Consider the following 15,823-nt stretch of genomic DNA (forward strand, 5'->3'; position numbering starts at 1 on the left):
ATAATGTTTTATGAGACCCTGTCAAAAATCAGCTCGAACAGATATCGGTAAATATTTTTTTTGGGTTCGTTTGTTCGAAACTGCGCAGTTGAGCATTTTCGCTCTTATAAATCTAAAAATAATACTTACTGATATCCGTTAGAGCTGATTTTTTACGGAGCCTCCTAAAATATTATTTTAAAATTTATGAATATTTTTCTAATTTTTTTTGGGATCCGAAATAAATCTCATAAAAAATATAGTGGATAGTGTAGTGTCCCTAGACTTATCGAGTAATCTAACCTTCGTAGTTTATATTTAAATAAGTGTAGTTTCGTAGGTTCGTACACACGTGGCCCATACGCCGTACATTGTATCACTCCGTTTGGCACAACCACGTGTCAAAAGCACCCACGTGGTCGTCTATTTACTTTGGGGTATATATAGTATAAAGAAGTGTGTTCGTAGGTTGTTCTATGACACTACCTAGTACACTACTTTTTCTCTCCTATTATTACTACAAAAATTGAAATGGACAAACCCGTCAAAGAGGAAAATCAAGCAGAGAGGTACGACTCGGCCCCGTCTCCTCTCCTTCTCCATTTGTCGCCGGAGGAAGAATTCTCTTTCATGGTCTCGGTACTCAAACACGTCATCTCTGGCGGCAATGACGGCGTTGGCACATCCCGAGGTGCCACCCCATCCAATACGGGCTCCTCAGGTGATCATGGGACAGGAACGGAACAGAACTGCCCCATTCCCATCATCCCCTTGCTCCCTGATGGTGACGCGTGTCGGTTCTGCAAAATCGACGGCTGCTTGGGGTGTAACTTTTTCGCGCCAACTACCTCCACAGGTGATGACAAGGGTGTGAAGAGAAGGAAGGCTATGTTTAAATACAGGGGAGTGAGGCAGAGGCCGTGGGGAAAGTGGGCGGCAGAGATTCGAGACCCCCGGCGGGCAGCCGGAGTGTGGCTGGGAACTTTTGAGACTGCAGAGGCGGCCGCCAGGGCTTATGACAGAGCCGCCGTGGGGTTTCGGGGAGTGAAGGCCAAGACCAACTTTCCATTGTCCGACTACCAATTGGGTAATCAGAACAGAAGCACCTAGAGAATAAATAACCATGAAATTAAGCCCATTAATCGTGTGGCGATGGGGTCCTATACATACATTGTGGGCGGGGGACTTGGAAAATGTTCGAAATCCTTTCAATGACATGGTTCTTTTCAGAGATTTTTACTTCTAAGTATAGTAAAGTGAAACTTAATTTTTATTGATGAGAGATGAAATACTTTTTAATCATCAGTAGGTCCACTTTTACAAAAATACATTTACTATTAATGGAAGTGTCATAGTAGGATTTTAGGGTACTCTAAAATCTTAGTGTAGCCTAAGGTTTTAGGGTACCCTAGCGTTTTAGGGTTTAGGTTTATGCGCTTTCATAGAGCCCTAGGGTTTAAGTTTAGGCACTTTCATAGGGGGTTTTAGGGTGCACTTTCTTATTATAAGGTTTTAGCGGTTTAGCCGTTTAGGCATTTTCATAGGATACCCTAGGGGTTTAGGCATTTTTATAGGGGCACTTTCATATTCGATATGAAATTTATTACGGATTCAAAGATATAACCCATTTTTTAGCTGGTTAGAATAGAATTAGGAACAATTAAATCCAGACGGAAGGAGTAGCTCTTTTTCATTCTGAACACAAATCATTACCATTTTGTTGGCATTTCAATGGTCGATTTCACATGTTTACAACAATGCTACCTTCACCGCTCACTTTCATCGTTACCCTAATCTTACCGTCCGTCTCGGCAATCAGTGGTCCCGAATTTAAAAGAATAGAGTTCTTTTAAAATCCGGACCGTTCAAAATACTTTTGAACGGTGAAATTGAGTGCGGTGAGAGGAGAGGTGAAAAGGAGCGGTAGGTGTAGACTTTTCTCTCTATCTCTTTTCACTCATTACCCAAAATCCAAATACCAAAATGAACAAGCAAGGTTAGTAGTTTAGCATTTGAGGGGGGCTACTTGGAAAGCCCGGTTTCTAAAACACACTTACGAGACTCTGATTAGGTTACATGATAAAAAAATCTGTGGTTAAGGTTAATTGGTATTTTCAGTTTACGACTCGATGATTTTTAGGACACAAGGATAGCACGATATAATTTTAAGGGTTCAGAAACACAAAATAAAACAAGGAGAAATAAAAGAAGAGAATAGAAAACAGTGGAAGAAAGGAAAGAAGGGCAGTTCGTGCACCCTCCCCTGATTCAAACCGACTTCCAAAAGTATTGAACCCTTAAAATTATATCGTGCTATTCTTGTGTCCTAAAAATCATCGAGTCGTAAACTGAAAATACCAATTAACCTTAACCACAGATTTTTTTATCATGTATCCTAATCAGAGTCTCGTAAGTGTGTTTTAGAAACCGGGCTTTCCAAGTAGCCCCCCTCAAATGCTAAACTACTAACCTTGCTTGTTCATTTTGGTATTTGGATTTTGGGTAATGAGTGAAAAGAGATAGAGAGAAAAGTCTACACCTACCGCTCCTTTTCACCTCTCCTCTCACCGCACTCAATTTCACCGTTCAAAAGTATTTTGAACGGTCCGAATTTTAAAAGAACTCTATTCTTTTAAATTCGGGACCACTGATTGCCGAGACGGACGGTAACGATGAAAGTGAGCGGTGAAGGTAGCATTGTTGTATTAGTATACCAATCGAGTCAAAAAAAAAAAACGACAAAAGGTGTAAACATGTGAAATCGACCATTGAAATGCCAGCAAAATGGTAATGATTTGTGTTCAGAATGAAAAAGAGCCACTCCCTCCGTCTGGATTTAATTGTTCCTAATTCTATTCTAACCAGCTAAAAAACGGGTTATATCTTTGAATCCGTAATAAATTTCATATCGAATATGAAAGTGCCCCTATAAAAATGCCTAAACCCCTAGGGTATCCTATGAAAATGCCTAAACGGCTAAATCGCTAAAACCCTATAATAGAAAAGTGCACCCTAAAACCCTCTATGGCTCTATGAAAGCGCATAAACCTAAACCCTAAAACGCTAGAGTACCCTAAAACCCTAGGCTACACTAAGATTTTAGAGTACCCTAAAATCCTAATATGACACTTCCATTAATAGTAAATGTATTTTTGTAAAGGTGGACCTACTGATGATTAAAAAGTATTTCATCTCTCATCAATAAAAATTAAGTTTCACTTTACTATACTTAGAAGTAAAAATCTCTAAAAAGAACCATGTCATTGAAAGGATTTCGAACATTTTCCAAGTCCCCCGCCCACAATGTATGTATAGGACCCCATCTAGGCCTGTCAATGGACTGGATTCGATCCGAAAAATTCGATCCGGATCCGGATCGGATCGGATTAAATCCGTTATCAATCCGAATCCGAACTTTATTTTTTTAAAAAAAATAGTAAAATTTTTATTTTGAAAAAAAAAATGTTTAAGAAGTTGTATTTTTATTTTTAATTTTTAAAATTTTTTTTCGGAAAATAATTTTTTTTGAAAAAAAAAATTGTATTTTTTTGAAAAAAATATTTTTTTTTGGCTAAAATTTTTGAAGTAAAAAAAGTTTTCGGATCGGATCCGGATTTTTCGGATTCGGATCCGGATTCTCACTATCGGATTTGAGTCTTATCGGATCCGAATCGGATTGTGTCTTATCGGATCCGGATCTGTCGGATCCGAATCGGATCCGGCCCATTGACAGGCCTAACCCCATCGCCACACGATTAATGGGCTTAATTTCATGGTTATTTATTCTCTAGGTGCTTCTGTTCTGATTACCCAATTGGTAGTCGGACAATGGAAAGTTGGTCTTGGCCTTCACTCCCCGAAACCCCACGGCGGCTCTGTCATAAGCCCTGGCGGCCGCCTCTGCAGTCTCGAAAGTTCCCAGCCACACTCCGGCTGCCAGCCGGGGGTCTCGAATCTCTGCCGCCCACTTTCCCCACGGCCTCTGCCTCACTCCCCTGTATTTAAACATAACCTTCCTCCTCTTCACACCCTTGTCATCACCTGTGGAGGTTGTTGGCGCGAAAAAGTTACACCCCAAGCAGCCGTCGATTTTGCAGAACCGACACGCGTCACCGTCAGGGAGCAAGGGGATGATGGGATTGGGGCAGTTCTGTTCCGTTCCTGTCCCATGATCACCTGAGGAGACCGTCTTGGATGGGGTGGCACCTCGGGATGTGCCAACGCCGGAGATGACGTGTTTGAGTACCGAGACCATGATAGAGAATTCTACCTCCGGCGGCAAATGGAAGAGGAGGGGAGACGGGGCCGAGTCGTACCTCTCTGCTTGATTTCCTCTTTGACGGGCTTGTCCATTTCAATTTTTGTAGGAATAGGAAAAAAGTAGTGTACTAGGTAGTGACAGAGAACAACCTACGAACACTTCTTTATTTATATATACTAGAGGCCGGAGCGTCGAATTTTCACAATATTTGTGAAAATTTGATCTAACAATTAGTGGGAAACATTTTTATGAAAACGTTGTAAAAATCTACTTGCACACGCATCGCGTGTGCTCCGGCCTCTAGTTACGTTAAATGGGTGGACATTTGCAGTCAGTGATGGTGATGAATCGGTGATGGTTCAAAAACTTTTGGAAAATGTGTGAAATTTCAAAAACTTTTGGATTTACCCTAATTTGAATTCCTGAAATGATTACATTAAATGGGAGGACATTTGCACCATGAGAATTCTTCATTTTTTTTCCCCTTTACGCACAGCTTTACCAACATTTCATTCTGAACCATATCAGTTAGTACCCTTCCACGGAAGAAAAATACACCAAACAATATAAGATGGGGAAATTACTGGTCAGTGGAGGACGAAGCCATTATTCACCAACTTTCATGGTCTACAGTCCTGAAATCACCAATACATGGTAACCATAACACCAGTGAAACAGTGGGGATAATTTTGCCCTTAATATAAAATGGCATCGTTAAATCAAAACCCTTTCCCTTCTCATTCTCTCTCTCAAAACACGATACGTACAGACCCAGAGCAATTTGAAATTCGAAACAGACCAAGTCTCTCTCTCTCTCTCTCTCTCTCTCTCTCTCTCTCAGCTTTGGTCTCGATTGCTCTCGGCTTTGATCCAACTATTCGAAATTCATTTCCGATGGGGCAACTCTAAGCGCTAGACTTTCAGTCCACTTTGAACGCATTTCTGCTACTATTCGAAATTCCAAAATTGATGGTTTTGGCACCAAATTGTCCGTCTACGTGTTAGCTTTCATTCCTAATTTGAATCACTCAAAACCGACCTATAGAATTCCTTAAAATCAGTTTCTGTTCAAAGGAGATTTTTCCAACCTGGACAGTTTCAAAGTTTTCCAGATTACACCTCTCCTCCACTATTTTATACATTTTCCAGAGTATTAAGAGTAACACAAACATTTTTGTTTCAACCATCGTACAAACATTTTTGGACAACTATGGTTTTTCACATTGGTTCACATTTATGATTTACTACATCATGAATGAATGAATGAAAGTGAACTTGGTTTTTTACATAGACGAATTCATATTGAAAAAGACCACTTCAAGTGGGGAAATTCCCAATGAACCAAAATGTAGTATGGAAGAACTTGTGATGACAATTTGAAGAATTTTATGTTTGTGGAGGAGTTTGCTCTATTCCTAAAGTACACAGACTATGGATGCAGAATTTTGCACTAAATTCGAGATTTATAAACACAATCCCAGTCAACTTGAACCAACCTTATTTGGACAAAAAAAGGGCACGTCAAAAAATCAAACAGACTTTATGTTATATTGAAAAAAACCATTACATTTTTTGAAACAGATCAAGTCATATAGAGTTGGAGGAATGTCATCTCCGAGTCAACTTGAACCAACCTGAATTTGGGCAAAAAATGGGTCACTTCACAAAATCAAACAGACTTTATATTATATTGAAAAAGACCATTACGTTTTTTGAAACAGACCAAGTCATATAGAGTTGGAGGAATGTCATCTCCGAGCCAACTTGAACCAACCTGAATTTGGGCAAAAAATGGGCACGTCACAAAATCAAACAGACTTTATGTTATATTGAAAAAGACCATCACATTTTTTGAAACAGACCAAGTCATATAGAGTTGGAGGAATGTCATCTCCGAGTTAACTTGAACCAACCTGAATTTGGGCAAAAAAAGGGGGCACGTCACAAAATCAAACAGACTTTATGTTATATTGAAATTGACCATCACTTTTGTTGATAAAGACCAAGTCATATGTTGATCAATAAATGTCAAGCTCAACCAACCCTTTTTGGGCAAAAATATGGCACGTCAAAATATCAAATAGACTTTATGTTATATTGAAAAAGACCATTACGTTTTTTGAAACAGACCAAGTCATATAGGAACGTTAATATATCAAACAGACTTGATTATATTAAATGGGAGATGACATTTTTCAATATATAACATAAAGTAATATATGCAATCAAAATTTGTTCGGCTATACATTTCCATGCGAAAGTCATATCCATGCGAGAGCAAACTTTGACGACTAACTCATCAAACGATATGCTCTCTTCAATGATTGTGGCTTCAAATACACCACCCATTTACTTCCCCAAGCTACCATCCGTATTTGCCATGCGCTCACCACCCAAATAACAAAAACACATCAACTTTTGAGGAGTCGTTGACATGGCTGCACAACATCAACCAAATATAGAACCATTATGCAATTCATACTCAATTACATGATACAATGGGCATTCAATTTTCCGAACAGTCCAAAAAAACAAGCACATATACCCATGTGACCCTTTAACCTACACCCATAACACTTGTCTGGAAGTGGTAATCTGTAAATCACACAGGACAACAGTAGGAAGTCAAATATTTGTATGGAGCAACTACAATGCTATGCAAAAACACGTAATTTAATCAAAAAGATTAATAACCACTAAACTCTTCAAAACCATATTACATTTTAATGCAAATTTAACATTTTAATACTAATACTATTACATAGCACCCACAATTTAATGTTTATGTACAACACATTAAACTTACAAATTGTTCGCAAAATGTTAGATGCCACAAATATATTACATTGGGAGTTCTTCAAATTGTCATCACATATTACATACAACGACTTGCCTTGGATTACATATGCTTTTTACAAAAAGAAACCAACCACTAGCATATACCATTTCAAGTCGAAGCATCAGCTTCGATTACATTGTCTTCTTACAAAAAGAAACCACCTACTAGTCCCGCTTCCTAGAATTCTAAAACCAAAGCATTTAACCGCTGCTTGAATAGGGCAGTCTCAAATACTTAGTTTCAGGCTTACTATGGTCCTCATGATAGCAAGTAGAATAACAACCAAAATGGAACACCCACGCTGCCCACATCAGTCCATTGTTTTTCCTCACGTTTGCCTCCAATTCCTTGTTCTTTTTCTCACATTCTTTGATCCTCCTCCCATATTCCTTGTTCTTTTTCTCACATTCTTCGATCTTCCTCCCATATTCCTTACATTTTTCCTCCTGTTCCTTATATTTCATCTCAATTTCTTCCATCTTCGTCTCATATTCCACAATACGCTGTTTGAGTGACCATATGTCCCTCTGGGATCAGAGAACCACTTGTCTTGCTCACCAATGGGACCATCCAACTATTCAAAGTAATCACAGTGTGCACCACCAATTTTTGGTGAACCGGGATACCAATAAGGGCACCTGAAGAACCTTTTACCTGGATTCTTATCCGTCCACGAGGTGTGCAAGACCGCTTGCTCACTGTGCTCGCAAACTCGTATCCTCACAGGACTTCCCATCGTTCCACTACTTGAATTAGATTCCATGCCTCCTCTAACCAAACCAAAATATGTAATTGTCATATAATATAAATAACAAGTGCATCGAGTATGTGACTTTGTTTCCATGATTATAAGAATTACATTACACGAGATGGTTGAAATAAAACATGAGTTATATCCCATTTTGTAGAGTTCAAACATACACTAAAGATACCCATTTAACGTACAAGACTTGTCTATCAAAGTTAATCAAAATTCTAACAGGATAGCAATGCCAAGTGAAATATTTATATGGACTAAACTACATGTTCTGTACAAACCAAGTCATATAATCAAACACACCAAACAATCAACAAAAATGGAAACAACAAAGGGACAACAAACTGATCCAACCAATAATCTACTAGTACAACTGTTGTAGGTAAACATCAGTCACATGCCAAACAAGAGCAAGCCAATAATCACCAATGTGAGCCAGATCTTGTGTAGAACCAACAACTAGGGTTCAATGGTCCACATTCGCTCTATTAATGAATTTTTATGCTAAATAAGAACAACCAGAAACAAAATTGAAAATTATAGCTTCTTAACCCATCTTCAACTTCGACAAAACGAGTGTATCTTTGCTCTATGTATGTGTGTGTGTGTGAGAGAGAGAGATACCAGAGTGAGAAACTGAGTGAGAGAGGAGTCGCCGTCGCCTGGTGTGAGGAGTCGAGAGAGACTGAGTGAGAGAGGAGTCGCCGTCGCCTGGTGTGTGGAACGAATGAGAGATTGGGGAAAGAATGAATTTTAGGGCTTAGAAGTGATATATAAAGGAGGGTAAAATAGACATTTCAAGTGGGCACTCCATGTATTTGTCAATAATTTCCCTCCTGTCATGCAGAGTGGTAGTTTCAAGACTGCAGACCATGATTTTGGAATAAATCTGGGTCGACACCTCTAACCCGTCATTTTCCCATATAAGAAAGAGAAGGAAAAAGATGGAGAAATGAGAGCATTTCAAACACACCACACAGTTGTCAGATTGTCTGGGAAGGGAAAAGAACTTCAAACACACCACACAGTTGTCAGATTGTCTTCACTTTTGTGGCCTTGATCTTGATGAGTGTGCAGTTCAAACAAATTGAAGCCAAAAGTAGAAAACGCCTATCACTCTCTCTCTCCCAATCTTTGCTTATGAAGAAGGTACTGTGTTTTGACAAAAAAATGGAAAGAAAAGAGAGCAGTTCAAGAAAAGAGACGTAGGCATGGCACTTGGGAGGTAGTTTTATTTGGGGTCTTACTGTTTTACCCCTACAGTTTTTATCCACATAAATTACAGGTTTGGGGGTATTTTTGAAAATGAAAATACATGACAGGGAGACACCAAATTGATGCTCTCCCTTTATATATTAGAATAGATAATAACTATATATATATATATATATATATATATATATATATATATATATATAGACACACACACACACACTCCAAAGTAAATTACTACTAGTCTTTAACCAAAAAAAAATACTACTAGTCGTATTTGAAAATGGAGGACCACGTGGGTGCTTTTGACAAGATTATGAGGGACGCGGGGGCTCTGTTGTACATGGGAGGCAGCAGCCCCTATCCAGCCCTTGAATGACAGCGTTTTGGAAGGAAGAAAAAACCTTGTCATCCTTATTTGCAAAATCCTATGGAGCAAAAACTTAATTACGAGAGTCCTAGAAATAAAATTTAATTATGTCTCTTTAGAATAATATGATCAAAATAATAAGATTTTCATATTGGTTCAAACAGATTTAAAATTGGAGTACTTAATTTTTTAATCATATTTTTTATTTTATATAAACAATCTAAAAAAATTCAGTGCTCAAATTTTCAATCCGTTTTAACCGATGCAAAGATCTTATTATTCTAGTCATATTATTCTCAAGAGTCATAATTAATTTGTCTCTAGGTCTCTCATAATTAAGTATATGCTCTTTATTTAGGACTCTGTGGAGCAAATACATGATTATAAGAGCCCTAGAGACAAAATTTAATTATGACCCTTTAAAATAATAAGATCTTTGCACTCGTTCAAACGGATTGAAAATTAGAGCACTTAAATTTTTTTAGACTTTTTATATATTAAAAAATTAAGTGCTCCAATTTTGAATCCGTTTGAACCAGTGCGAAGATTTTATTATTATGATCATATTATTCTAAAAAGACATAATTAAATTTTGTCTCTAAAACTTTTATAATCGGGTGTAGTATGGATACTGTTAATTGTGTAATAAATGAGGGTGAAATACATATATAAGTGCAATTAGGTATGGGATTGCAAAGTATGCTTGTGTATGTAACTTAGTTTAGTCCTTAATCAAGTAATAGTTTTGTTGGAGTAAAAGAATTGGAAACCGAGGCACTTGGAGCCCTAATTAGCTTACTGTTGGGAACATATATGTATACCTTTCTGAAGACAGTAATTTGTTTAATAAAGTGTGGTTATTTGGCTAACTTAATTAGGTCTACTGATAGAGTTAGATAATGACCACAAACCATTTCTAAGCCGAATAGGCCAACTCAGAATCGAGAAGGCCTACAGATATTTCATTTACGCAATTGGATACGCAATGACATGAATTTGTTGGCAAATAGGTCAATCCAAGATTTAAGCAAGAGGACGATCAAGTTTTCATTTTAGCTCTCAAAAATTCAAAGGTGAGATACTCTAATGTTAGTTATATTGCTTTTTCAAACAAATTATGTTGTGTGTTTCATATTCTCAAAAGTTATGATATGTTATAAGGAAGCATGATTTGATGAACTGTTTTTATGCCTCATAATCTTATGCCATGGGAAAATGCTACGAACTTTTTATTGTGAGATGCTAATATTACGAGGATGACTACGATTATAAAGTGATATTTTATGAGAATGGCTATGTTTAAGAAGGGATGATTCCATGAACACCAGCCTTGCCATTTAAAACTGACGGTGTAATGTTATTATGATTCTATTAACACAGGCCTTACCATCCAAAGGTGACATTGAACATCGGCCTTGCCATCTAAAGGTGACGGTGTAATGTCATTATGATTCTATGATCTCAAAGTTTGATGCATCGATCCAGATAGCGGTGTCCCGGGTCAGGGGGACGAATTTTAGAGATACCATGACCAACGAAGGGGTTATAAGGGAGGAATGTTATGTGGCACCAGCTGCCAGTGATTTGATCATTTCACACCACGAGGGGTCGCTCCCCTATTCATGTTTAGCTGTTGGAAGTTCATCACAAGACTAAGCAAGGTTTACATGATGCAAGTTTTTCTTATGAGTTTTGTGCTAAAGTTATGGTATGTTACGTACGAGAAGTTACAAAGATTATTTCAATGGTAAAACATATAACTCTGGTATAGTATCTCACACGAGCTGTCGGCTTATGAAAATTAATTATTTTCCTATAGGTATTGCCAAGTAGGATTAAGAAACGCTGCTGCCTGGAGGACATGTAAAGAAAGTGTTTAGTCAACGTTTTGAAAACTTAAAAGTTGGGAAATTGACTACTCCCTGTTTGGTGTAAGGTCACCTTATGTTATAAGGTTTTAAATCTTTAACGTTCTGACGGTATTTTTGTGTCAATTATGCATTTGCATTTTTAAATTTTTATAGTCTTTGCATCTCTTGGACTAGGTAATGAGGCCTCGGGTGGAGGTTAGATTCACTGGCCGGTCACATTAATCCTATCATTTAACAACTTTTGGGATAGGATCGTGACACTACTCGTCCTACAAATTTGAAGGGTGAGAGAATTTTTTTGATATCTGCTGGAGCATGTAAAAGAGACTAGAAGTCTAGAACCTTCTTTCTTTTGGAAGAGCTCGAAGAATGTGATCCAGCCAGCCTACACTCTATCAAAGCAAGTCATCGGAGCTTGTCCAGTTTTTTGCACCTCAGTTTTAGTAATATTTGTATTTTGTTGTTTTGTTCTTGTTAATTTCCACCAGGTTGAGTTTACACTATATTTGTTATCTTCGGTATTTTTTTTTTATACTAAAACCTACCTTTCTTAATATTTGTTTAACTTTTTGTTGTAATTTTTAAAATTAATCGTTCGTCTTGACCAGAATAATCGAAAAAGTATTAAAATATGGATCGAAATTGAAAATATTCATATAAAATGGCACCGTTGACAAAAAAAAAATCGGTTGTTCAGTATTTTTTCGTCTTTAGTTAACTTTTTTCGCTTTTGGTCATAATTTTAGTTTAAAATTTCTCTTGTCGAGACGAATGATTAATAAAAAAATGAACATGGATTCAACAAGATTTAACAAAAATGCCGAAACGAAAAATACAAAAAAAGGGGGATAGAACCCCTAACAACTAGGGCTGTCTACAGGTCGGGTTTGGTCGGGTACTTTTTGTCAGATTGTGAAATATGCGCCCGAGACCAACCGAAATGTTGTCGGGTCGTCGGATTGGAAAAAAAAAAAGGACTTCATATAGAAATCAGGAGAGAGAGAGGAACCCAAATACATACAGAATTACAGATCAAGGAACATATCAGTAACATCACTTTCTATTGGGAAAATTCAAAACTGCACTTGAACTTTTATTGCAATGTCACAGAAATACTTAAACTTCACTTTATTTCAATTAAACACCTGGACTTACAAAATCCCCAAAATGAGGCACCTGTCGTTAGCCTCCATCCATTCTATCCACAAAATTGCTGATGTGGCACACTTCACCCGTTAAGTGGGCCCATTTCATATGTTAGGAAGCAAATGAAATGCACACAATCACAACCCAACACTACCCTATTTCACTTTTCTTCACCTTTTAATTGTGCGTACAATCAAAACTCCACGGATCAAAAAAAAAAAAAATTTCAAAACCCCACAAACCTCCAATCTAGTCCCCGTCACTAGACCAGTCGGAGAAGTTCCCACCACCATTGATGAGGTTTCTTAGGACCAATTTCGGTGGTTTCGGTGGTCGAAGCAGAGGCAAATTGCGTTCCAACCCAATGTTCAGAATCAAGGATTGTTGAAGAAATCGAACCGAATTTAGGAGAAATTGGGGATTTGGTTGATGGGAAAGCAGAGGAAATTAGAAGGGTTCAAGAATTGGAAGCGACGATGGATCTAGCACAGTGAAATGGTGGGGTTTTGATTATGTGCATGTCTTTTACTCCCTAACATGTAAAATGGGGCCAGTTAACGGGTGATGTGTGCCACATCAGCAATTTTGTTGACGGAATGGATGAAGGCTAACGGCAGGTGCCTCATTTTGGGGATTTTGTAAGTCCCGGTGTTTAACTGAAATAAAATGAACCCTAATGATCAAGAACACCGAACTTCAAAAATTGCAGGTTGAACAAGTGCACTGCAAGAATACCATCGTCGTCGTCGATCAAAGAAAACCAGAATGGCGGACAAATCCCAAGAATCCATACGCAAATCGAGTGAATTTTAAAGCCAATGGAGGAATCTTTGTGTGGGAATTTGGAAACCCTAGGTTTCAGTCAAGGTGGAGATCGAAAGTGTGGGGGTCGATTGGGGTTGGGGGTGGGTGTTTCCGTATAGAGAGAGATGCGGCGAAATTGGAAATGGAAGATAGGAGTCATAGGGTTTTTTTGCCTTATCTATAATATAAATCACAACGGTGTGGTGGCCCACATAAATTTTCTCCACCGTTGAATTTGTAACATATTTTTCTGCATAAATCTCAACCCTTCATTTCAACCTTGCATTTTGATAAATACTTTGCATTTTCTGGAGTAATGATTTTTTCGGTTTTGGGAATGATTTATTCTTAACAATTGGTTAAGGGAATATAATGTATTCTAAAGAGAACAATTGGCGTTGAATGCTAAGAATTTTTTTAAATGAATGCTGGTGAATGAATTCCCACCGCATTCCTCTCTCACCTTTCTCTCCGTCGACTTCCTCTCTCTTCCTCCGACCCACCACCAGTACACTGCACCACGGCACTGCCTCTCTTCTCCATCAGTGGCACCACCACCACCAGGTATCTCTCTCTCTCTCTCTCTCTCTCTCTCTCTCTCTCCGAGTCAGGGTGGGGGAATTTCGCAGACACAGTGTTTAATCTTAGTTTGAATCCGATATATTTTTATGTATGTGTGTATATTTACAGAGACGGATCAATTTGGGATCACGTCATCTGCTATGGTTTAATCTTAGGGCTTGAGTCGATTCTCTGGCGTCATCAGCTATTGTTTAAACATTTGCACCTTTGTTGAATTGATTGGATCATTTTTTTGGTTTTTGATGCACCTTGAACCACATACATGCATAGGTTCATGTCAATTTTTATAGCCTGTATCAAAACATCCTGAGTATGAAAGTCTTTGTAAAACATGTTGTGTCTGGTTTAAGTTAGTTGACGGTGGTCATTTTCTGAAATGTGGTCAGTTTGCTAGCCTTTTGCCCTATCATTAGGGAAGAAGAGAGTGGCAAAACCATGAGAAGAAAAACGCCTAATAGGTGTTTGACAGAATGCCCTTTAACGCCTATTTTGCTATCACTTGAATGTGTTGAACTGTTGATGGGTTGAAGGAGGAGGAGGTTAGATTGTTGATGGCAGAAGAGATACTCTGCCCATTAGTTATGATTATGAACAGGCCATTTTATACCTTGGTCATAAGTAGCCCCCCAGTTTGGTACGGCGATAAGACAGTGAGATTTGATAAATTTGCTTAATAGTTTTTTTCTTATTTTTAATCCGCGCTTAATAGTTGATTCTGTTGTTTTAATGGTCTTTTTTTATTGGCACTTTGTGTTTGGAAGAGAACCAAGGCTAATTCGTATTTGATTGTGTATGTACTTAAACTTCTTCAAAACCTTTTAATCTATGGCAGAGAACCATGTCATGGACAACTTATTTGGTCTTCTCCCTTCTCTACTTTGCAGCTCCTTTTTACGTTTTAATGTGGGATCTGGATATGAAGCTCATATTGAATCCCATTTTTACATGCGTGATTATGCCCCCCATTTGAGTTCAAAATTGATTTTTCTTTAATAGTTTTCTGTTATTATGTTTTTAAATTTTGAGCTACATGGTTTTCTGTTAACCATGGTGGCATTCCGTGGTAAGAATGAACTTTATTCACTATAATTCTCTTCCAAGTATTGCTATTTACTTAATCTCATAATTTGTATTAAGGTAAATGCAAAGGCAAAAGAAATTTGTATGCACAATCTAATCATCTATGGCCATGTGAGTTGATCCGTTTTATTTTATTCCATTAGACGTTTAATTTTGATCCATTTTCATTATGTATTACTTTAAAGGATATATGAAGGGCAGACACAATTGCACAGGCAAGGCCGAAAGAAGTCAAAGTTATGCGGACAAGGGGAAAGGAATTTTCACGTATGCTAAGGAAAAAGAGATTGCTTTGGTATTCCTGCACAATCTATCTCTTGGAGGAATTTCCGATCAAATACGAGGCCGAGCGTCGGTATTGCCGGTTCTGAGGTGTCTATTTCTTCTTAGGCGGTGAGACTGTTTTTTTTTTTCTTGCTGTTAATATCTAAGGCGGCGGAACCGTTTTTTTAACTTTGTTGTATATAATTATAATCCGGTTTGGTCCTATCCAATTTGCATTCTATATATCTATAACCCTATGTAATCCTGCTTTTTGAAGTGTGTAGCTCTTGCGTCTTTGTAAATGAAATCAATGTTTCTAATGGAAAAGGAAGGCCCCTTTTTATTTTACTGTGGTGTATATATTTTGTGCGTTTGCCATCTCTCTTTCATTTCTCTCATACACAGTATTAGTAGTGTTTTGTTGTAGTGTTTCATCTTTGATACGATGTAGACTATAGTCAATAGATTATTCAATTTCAATTTTGGTTTCATCTTTGATACGATGTAGACTATAGTCAATAGATTATTCAATTCCAATTTTGGTTTGATAGAATTAAGGTACATCAGGGCATACGCCCGTTGATACTCTTCTTTCAAGGGAACTGGAGTTGAAAAACTATTTTGTGAATAGTTTTCCTTTTCACTTAGTCAATACGCA

General features: G+C 37.8%; 3 protein-coding genes across 3 annotated transcripts; 2 read left to right on the forward strand and 1 right to left on the reverse strand.

The window, feature by feature from the left end:
• The first annotated feature begins 452 nt into the window (after positions 1 to 452).
• On the forward strand, positions 453 to 1,181 carry LOC131336558 (ethylene-responsive transcription factor ERF109-like). Its single transcript, XM_058372436.1, has one exon. It carries the CDS (start codon positions 511 to 513, stop codon positions 1,087 to 1,089), a length of 579 nt encoding a protein of 192 aa, XP_058228419.1. The 5' UTR covers positions 453 to 510; the 3' UTR covers positions 1,090 to 1,181.
• Positions 1,182 to 3,740: 2,559 nt separating this feature from the next.
• Positions 3,741 to 5,427, reverse strand: LOC131298539 (ethylene-responsive transcription factor ERF109-like). The gene is made up of 2 exons (XM_058324022.1): positions 5,280 to 5,427; positions 3,741 to 4,323 (listed from the first exon to the last, which is right to left on the reverse strand). The coding sequence occupies exons 1-2, from the start codon at positions 5,425 to 5,427 to the stop codon at positions 3,767 to 3,769; spliced, it is 705 nt and encodes a 234-aa protein (XP_058180005.1). The 3' UTR covers positions 3,741 to 3,766.
• An 8,183-nt stretch (positions 5,428 to 13,610) lies between these two features.
• Positions 13,611 to 15,513, forward strand: LOC131336559 (uncharacterized). The gene is made up of 2 exons (XM_058372437.1): positions 13,611 to 13,803; positions 15,087 to 15,513. The coding sequence occupies exons 1-2, from the start codon at positions 13,665 to 13,667 to the stop codon at positions 15,296 to 15,298; spliced, it is 351 nt and encodes a 116-aa protein (XP_058228420.1). The 5' UTR covers positions 13,611 to 13,664; the 3' UTR covers positions 15,299 to 15,513.
• Positions 15,514 to 15,823: the final 310 nt, after the last annotated feature.

The sequence above is a fragment of the Rhododendron vialii genome, chromosome 8a (assembly GCF_030253575.1).
Source record: "Rhododendron vialii isolate Sample 1 chromosome 8a, ASM3025357v1".
Taxonomy (NCBI): Eukaryota; Viridiplantae; Streptophyta; class Magnoliopsida; order Ericales; family Ericaceae; genus Rhododendron; species Rhododendron vialii.